At 42.7% G+C, this 8,415-nt stretch overlaps 1 protein-coding gene across 1 annotated transcript; it reads right to left on the bottom strand.

Moving 5' to 3' along the window:
- Positions 1 to 864: 864 nt before the first annotated feature.
- Positions 865 to 8,085, bottom strand: KDM4D (lysine demethylase 4D). The gene is made up of 2 exons (XM_032359709.1): positions 8,039 to 8,085; positions 865 to 2,789 (listed from the first exon to the last, which is right to left on the bottom strand). Exon 2 carries the CDS (start codon positions 2,458 to 2,460, stop codon positions 865 to 867), a length of 1,596 nt encoding a protein of 531 aa, XP_032215600.1. The 5' UTR covers positions 2,461 to 2,789; positions 8,039 to 8,085.
- Positions 8,086 to 8,415: the final 330 nt, after the last annotated feature.

An 8,415-nucleotide genomic window follows, 5' to 3' on the forward strand; every position in this document is an offset into this window, starting at 1 on the left:
GATACTCGATGACGGCACGTTGGTCCTCTGCTCACTTCCCAGCAACTCGGGTGCTCCTGCCCGGCAAAGCAGCAGGTGATTCCTATCCTTCGTCCTTAAGGTAGGGCTGCAAACCCAATCCCCTCACCTACCCAGTTAGTAGTACCCAAGAACCACCCTTCAAATTCCTCCCTCAACACCACACAAGGCAGCCAGCCCGTAAAAATCAGTCTTGCTTGAAATGTTTTGATATAATTATCAAGAGAAGTACAGGAAAGAAAAACTTCCACCCCTCAATCAGTTGAATGGACAATATTTATTAGAAACAAAGTCAGATCTGAACAGTTTGGTTATCTGTAATGTGTTTGTGAACAAATACTGGCGAAAACACATTTTGAATACATCGAATCCTCAGAAAGATGAAAAATTATTTTCTGAGCTTCTCCTGACCCATTGGTCGAAAGGGCCTAGTTTTTCAAGGAAAGGGGGTAGGGGGGTGAAGAGGAAAAGAGGGAGATTGAGGAGAACCAAAACCCAGCAGCATTCATAGTTGGCCCAGAGGATAGGAATCTGGGGGAGATGAGGCTCTGGCCACCTCCACAGGACCCAGCTCGCAGACACACAAGAATGCCTAGTGGATGAAAGCTCAGCTGGCGAAACGGGCATCAGCAGTGTCCAAAGACATTCCAGGGTCTGACAGAAAGAACAAATTATGGCGAACTTGGTAAAGAACATGGACTCAACGCATCAGTGGCAACATCACAGGACTCTCAAGCAAGACCAGTGTCCTGCAAGCTCGCCCAAAGCTCTGACATAAATATGGCCAGTCTCAAGAAGACTGTGGCCACACTCAAGAGCAGTGGGTTACAAAAGTGTCCCCTGGGCTTAGGGGACTGGGGCACAACCAGACACGGAAGCCTCAGCAGCTTGCCTGAGCCCAGGGCTCAGTGGTGCCGGCTTGTTCACCCAGCCTCCATCCACAGGAAAGGGCTGAGCCTCCGAGTACGGAGCTGGGTACCCCGCTCCCCCCAAGATGCGCCTCTTGGCCCGGGCTTGGAGGCTAGGCCCCTGAGCCCCCTGAGCCCCCTGTTCCCGAGGACGACGACCAGGACCACACCTGCCAGGGGAGGGCCGGGGACCTGGGGCACAGGGAGCGGGGGGCTGTGGCCCGGTGGGGCCGGGCTCCCCGGAGGGGCGGGCGGGGACAGCCCCGCACTGGGCAGCAGAGGAAGAACTCTGGGCCGGTAAGGGGCGCGGGGAGGCCTGGCACGGAGCCAGGCGGCGGCGCCGGCGGCGGGGGCTCCAGCCAGCCGCCCCGGGTCGCGGGGCCCGTGGGGCCCGGCGTGGTGGCAGGTGCCGCAGGCTCCACGTGCCTCTCCCGGGGCCGCGCACCTCCCGCCAGGCGCTCAGCTCCGGACCGCCAGGCGCCACGGGCTCCGTGTGGTCCACGGCAGCCCGGTCCTGCCCGCGCTTCCACAGCTCATAGCGCTCGGGCTGCAGGATGCGCACGAAGGCGTCCATGGAAAAGGTGACCCTGGCCTCCCCGCAGCTGCACTGGGAGGCCACCTTGCCGTAATCGATCCAGCGCGGGGTGGCGAAGTTGATGGCTTCCGCGCAGTTGAAGCCGTGGTTGAAGCCAGAGTGGTAGCCATAGGGAAAGGTCACCATGAACTCGCCCGCCTCCTGCGTGATCCGACTGAACGGAATCCCGTTGTCCTTGAGCACCGTGGGCGAGATGAGAGCCACCTTGTGCCGCAGGAAGGCCTCGCAGGCGCGGGCGCTGCCCGGGAAGAGCTCCTTGGCCAGACGTTCCAGGCGCTGGCCGTGCTCCGGGGGCACCGCGTACCAAGTCTTGGGCTCCCCGAAGTGCAGGTAGTTGATGCTGTACAGGTCCATGTCCTCCGTGTGCCAGGCGAACGTGGTCTTCCACATGCCGAAGTACAGGTAGGGGGTGTTCACGCCCTCGATCACCACACCGCACTCCTGCTCCAGCAGGTCCTGGATGGTTCCCAGGTGTCCCAGGTTCCACTCTTTGGTGTTTTCGTCGAACAAGGAGCCGCTGATGTCTGCGCCATAGATGGGAGAATCGTAGAGACGCGTCTTCCAGTATTTTCGCTCCAAATCCTCAAACCCCGAGTGTGGTGGAGTCTGATACTTCCCGCTGTTTGCCAGACGGCGGTACTCGCCCACTGTCGTGGCTTTCTTCTTTTTATGGTATTGAGTAAACACACCTGCCTGCCCGGAGACCACCTGCTGGAGGGGAGTTGCAATTAGGATGTCACTGATGTCGTCATAGGTCGGCCTGGCCCTCCATTCCTTGGGTGGAATCACCTTGGCGAGGCCTGCTCGGTGTGCACCCTGGGATTCCATGTAAGCAATGTACTTATCAAAATCATTAAACTCTTCTTTGGTTGGATGAAATATCATTATGGTACAGCTTGGGTTCTGAGCACAGCTGGCCTTAGACTTCATAGCTTCCATTAATAAGCTCCAAGCTTCACAAAGTTTTTCAGTATGTTCTAGATAGTTGAGGATACTGGAAAATGCTATATTTTAAAAAATGGGTTTGAGAGTCTGAGTCACTAGGAACCACCAGTGGGCCTTTATGAAAATGAAATGATAATGTTTCTTAGGCTTGCTGATTCACCAGCAAATGATGCTCTGGGAGGAAGAGTTGCCTAGACCTAGCAGGGGTTAAGCCTGTGCTGCTCTTCAGTCAGTACCCAGCTCTGTTCCCTGGAGGTCTATTGAATCACTCAGTCTTGGGTGCGTATATAGGTTATTTCTTCAGGGCAGTGTTTAAACAAAGCCTAAAAGGAGGAATACAAAAAGGTTGAAAATTAATGCTGCAAAAGTTATTAGAGAGTTACAAATAAAATGCCATATGGAATATTATTGCACACTCAAAGAAAGGCTAGAAATTTATAAAATTAACAAAAGAAGAGGTGGTGTGGATATGGAACAATGTGAAGGGGTTATATTCTAATAAAGAGAATGCAGGGACACCTGGGTGGCTCAGTTGGTTAAGCAGCTGCCTTCGGCTCAGGTCATGATCCCAGCATCCTGGGATCGAGTCCCACATCAGGGTCCTTGCTCAGCAGGGAGCCTGCTTCTCCCTCTGCCTCTGCCTGCCATTCTGTCTGCCTGTGCTCGCTCTCCCCCCCCCCCAATAAATAAATAAAATCTTAAAAAAAAAGAGAGAGAGAATGGAAATCATTACATTCACCTTGGAAAACTATTTGGGCAGTATATACTAAAATTGAGCATCTGCTTGTGTAAAATTGAACACATGCCTGTGCTATGGTTGAACTCTTCCCACAATGTGCATGGCTCTGCACTGACAGTCATCTCCAAGAATGTCTATAACATTATTTCTAGTGGGCAAATACTGGAAACAACCTAAATGCCCATTAGCAGTAGAATGGATAAATACGTGATAGTAGATCCATATAATGGAATACAATACAGCAATGAGGACAAAAAATTACAAAGAAATATAAGAATAATTTTATAATCATTATACTAAGCAAAATCATCCAGTCTCAAAAGAATAACTACTCCATGATTCCATTTTTATAAAGATAAAAATTAGGCAAAGTAATCTATATTAGAAGTCAGAGTAGTGATTACCTTTGGGAAAGAGAGAGATTGTGCATGGGGACATAAGGGTGCCTCTGGAGCATGTTAATATTCTTGTTTTGAACCTGGGTGCTGGTTACACAGCCATCAGAAGAGTTAGTTGTGATAATTCATTAAGCTATGATGATTGTCACAAACTTCCCTATGTTTATCTAAAAATAGAGCTTAGATGGAGCTCAACCACAATAGTAGGGTACATAGACCCCACATAGTGAACACCTCTGAAGTGCCTGGTTCTAGTGAATAGGGGGCATTGTGCTGTAGGGCACCACAGGACCTCTTTTTTATAGGGCCACCACTTTCCAAGATCGGTACATAGCTGACTTTCCTATTGGGAAACAGACACAGAGAGTTTAACAAAATGAGGAGACAGAGGAATATGTCCCAAATGAAAGAAGAGGACAAAACCACAGAAAAAGAGCTAAATGAAATGTAGACAAGCAATATGCCTGACAAAGAATTAAATGTAGTGATCATAAAGATACTCAGGGACTTGAGGAGAGAGGGGAGGATCTCAGTGGAACCTTCAACAAAGAGAAAATATAAAAAGAACCAATCAGAGATAAAGAACTCAGTAACTGTAATTGAAAAAAAAAAATACACTGAAGGGAATCAATAGCAGATGAGAGGAGGCAGAAGAGCAGATCAGCAACTTGGAATACAGGGCAATGGAAAGCAACAAAGCTGAAAAGCAGAAAGAAAAAAAGAGTAATAAAAAATGAGAATAGGTTAAGGGAACTCCATGACATCATCCAGGGAATAACATTTGAATTATAGGGGCCTTGGAATGTGAGAGAGAACGGGGCAGAAAATTTATTTGAAGAAATAACTAAAAACATTCCTAATATGGGGAAGGAAACAAGACATTTAGCTCCAAGAAGCACAGAGAGACTCCAACCAAATTAACCCAAAGAGGTCCACACCAAGACATGTAATAATTAAAATGGCAAAGCTAGTAGAGAATTTTAAAAGCAGAAAGAGAAAAGAAAACAGTTACATATGAAAAAAAAAATAAAAACCATAAGGCTACCAGCTAACTTTTTAGTAGAAACTTTGTAGGCCAGGAGAAAATGGCATGATATATTCAAAGTACTGAGAGAAAGAGACTTGCAACCAAGAATACTCTTACCTAGAACCATTATAATTTGGAATAAAAGGAAAGACAAAGAGTTTTCCAAGACAATTTCAGTAATTAAATGTAAATGGGCTAAATGCTCTAATAAAAAAACATAGAGTGACAAAGGAGTATACTACATAATAATAAACGGAACAATCCAACAAGAGGATATAACAAGTGTAAATATGCACCCAATATGGGAGCAGCTAGATACATAAAGAGACTATTGATTGACATAAAGGAAGAAATTGACAGTAATTCAATAATAGTAGGGGGCTTTAACCCTCACTATATCAATTATGCAGACAGAAAATCACAAGGAAACAGTGGCTTTGAAATGACCCAATGGACCAGATAGACCTAACATATAAACTCAAGAATATTCCAAACCCGAACAGTGGAATGTACATTCTTTTCAAGTGCACATGGAATATTCTCCAGAAGAGATCACATTAGACCACAAAGTAAGTCTCAGTAAATTCAAAAATACTGAAATCATATCATGTGTCCTTTCTGACTAGAACACTATGAAACCAGAAATCAAGAAAAAATCTGGAAAGAACTAAAATACGTGGATGCTAAATACTACTAAACAATAAATGGGTCAACCAAGAAATCAAAGAGGAAATTAAAAAATACATGGGAAACAAAAAAAAGGAAAAAGAAAAAACAACAGTCCAAAATCTTGGGATGAAAAAAAAAAAATTGTCCTAAAAGGGAAGTTTAAAGCAGTAGAGGTCTACCTCAAGAAACAAGAAGAGTCTCAAATAAACAACCCAAACTCATACCTAAAAGAGCTAGAAAAAGAAGAACAAAGCTCAAAGCTAATAGAAAGAAGGAAATAAAAAGGATTAGAGCAGAATAAATGAAATAGAGACTTAAAAGATCTAATAAAGCAGCTCAATGAAACCAGGATAAGATAAATTTGATAAACCTTTAGCCAGACTTATCAAGAAAAAAGAGAGAGGCCTCCCAATAAATAAAATCAGAAACAAAGGAGGAGAAATAACTGACACCCCAGAAATAAAGTTTTTTAATTTTTTTTAAGATTTTATTTATTTATTTGACAGATAGAGATCACAAGTAGGCAGAGAGACAGGCAGAGAGTGAGGAAGGGAAGCAGGCTCCCTGCTGAGCAGAGAGCTGGACATAGGACTCGATCCCAGGACCCTGGGATCATGACCTGAGCCAAAGGCAGGGGCCTTAAGCCACTGAGCCACCCAGGTGCCCAATAAAGAAGATTTTTAATCCCAACATACTTAACATACAGTGTTGTATTAGTTTCAGGTTTACAATATAGTGATTCAACAATTCTACACATTACCATGTTGAGCATTGGGTAATATATAGAATTGTTGAATCATTACATTGTATACCTGAATCTAATATAACATTGCCTGTTAATTATATTACAATAAAAAAGAAAAATAATAAAAATAAAATAAAGATAGAGTCTAGGTATTAAGCTAGCACAAAGAAGATGAAGATACATATTTCATTGTACTAAAAGGAATAGTGACTAAAAATAAATGATAAACACTGAATTGAAGGAGCTTGAAATTAGATAGGAGGAGGGGAAACAAATGACAAGGAATAAAGATGAAATTAATGAAAGATAATACATACAAAACAAGGATGAAGACCAAAACTGTTCTTTGAAGAGACTAATAAAAACACACCATGAGTATAACTGATCATAAGAGAGAAGATAATAAGCAAGACTAGAAATTAAGTAGTGCACAAATCTAGTAATACAGTAGAAAAAAAATTAATCTCCAAAGAGAATCTTCTTGGCATCCTGACATCAAAATTTTCAAAAAAGAATTATTTTCTACAGAGGAAACATACCCAAAATAGATCCATGAAAAACTAGAAAGCATAAACACAAAAATATAAGAATCCAATTCAAAGTATGACCCCTAAAAGCCCAAAAGATAGATCATATTGTAGGTGATTCTAGCAAACTTAACTAACAGTTAACTTTTACTAATGCAAATTCTTTCAGAGTATAGAAAAGTTAGAAAGCTACTCAAATGAGGCCATTATCTCTGGCAACAAAATCAGAAAAGGACAAAAAAAATTGAGCTATAGGCCATCTTTAGTTATAAACATAGATGAAAGCTACACGGGATATTTTCCAACCAAATAAAGCAACATATTAAAAGAATAATACCTCGTGACCAAATAGAATGTATCCCAGGAATGAAAGAATGATTCAACATCTGAAAATCTAATGATATAATTCAGAATATTAACAAAGAAAATGAGAAATATCATCATCTTGTAGGTACCAAAAAACCGTTTGATGAAATATGACACTCATTCATGATTTTAAAATTCTTTACTTGTAAACCACTAAGAAATAGTTCTATAGTAAGATAAAGGATCTCAATGTAAAAAATATATAGCAAGCATCATTCTTAACAGTGAAACAAAAGAAACATTCTTAACCAAAAAAAAAAAAAAAAAAAGAGGCAGCATGAATATGCTCTCACTCAGAATTTAAAAAAAAAGATGCAACAGCTAAATACTTCATTAACACAATCTCAAGAGGTTCCTTAACACTGTTTGCTAATTCTTTTAAATTCCTAATTTCTTAGTTTTTCTGCACTCCAAACATTGTTTTATCTTCCCCATCTTCAAGTTTGAGCATGCCTACTCCATCCCACTTAGAATCCTTCATATGTCCTAAAATTCCCTCCCTACCTGATCTGGCCCCAAATTACCTCTTAATTTTTTTTTCTTTTTTAAGATTTATTTAAATAAAAAAGATTTTACTTATTTATTTGAGAAAGAAAAAGAGAGAGAGAGAGTGAGCACGAGTTTGGGTGGGGGCAGGTTCGGGGCAAAGGGAGAAGCAGATTCCCCAGTGTGCTGGGAGCCTGGCCCAGAACTCAATCCCAGGACTCTGGGATCATGACTTGAGCTGAAGGCAACTGCTTAACCAACTGAACCACCCAGGAGCCCCCCACATTACCTCTTAATGCTCAACACCACCGCTTTCTACTTACCCCTTGCTCTTTCAGTTCCAACCACATTCCTGTGTCTCAAAAAAGCCTAGAGTGGGGGCTCCTGGGTGGCTCAGCTGCTTAGGCATCAGTCTTTTGGCTCAGGTCATGATCTCTGGGTCCTGGGATCGAGCCCCACATTGGGCTTCACTTAGCAGAGAATCGGCTTCTCTCTTTCCTTCTGCCCCTCCCCACTGCTCATTCCACTCTCTCAAATAAATAAATAAAGTCTTAGGAAAAAAAAAAAATCTGGAGTACTCCTGCTCGCTGGTCTTCGTACACAGAAAACTCTTACCTCCCTCAAGTCTCAGCTCAAATATCACCTCCCCGATAGTCTTGTTTTGGGTGAGATGGTTTTCTGTCAAGAAAACAACTCCAAATGAAACCTGAACTGATGATCAGGACTTATATATCTCTTCAAAATTCTAATCAAATTGGCTCCACCCAAACTCCATCATCTCTAGTCCAATCACAATTGAATCCAATCAACTAGCCAACCATGTCTTCTGAGGGAACCACCGCTCCTTGTTCTAGTAAATAGGCCTCATTTTCAATGTTACCAGCCCACAAAGCATTGGGTGTTTTGCCTGATTTTTTTTTTTCTCGGAGATTTCTTATAAGAAAATAAAGAATAACTACCATCCTTCAACAAATCTGAAAACATATTTTTAA

The sequence above is a fragment of the Mustela erminea genome, chromosome 9 (assembly GCF_009829155.1).
Source record: "Mustela erminea isolate mMusErm1 chromosome 9, mMusErm1.Pri, whole genome shotgun sequence".
Classification (NCBI taxonomy): Eukaryota; Metazoa; Chordata; class Mammalia; order Carnivora; family Mustelidae; genus Mustela; species Mustela erminea.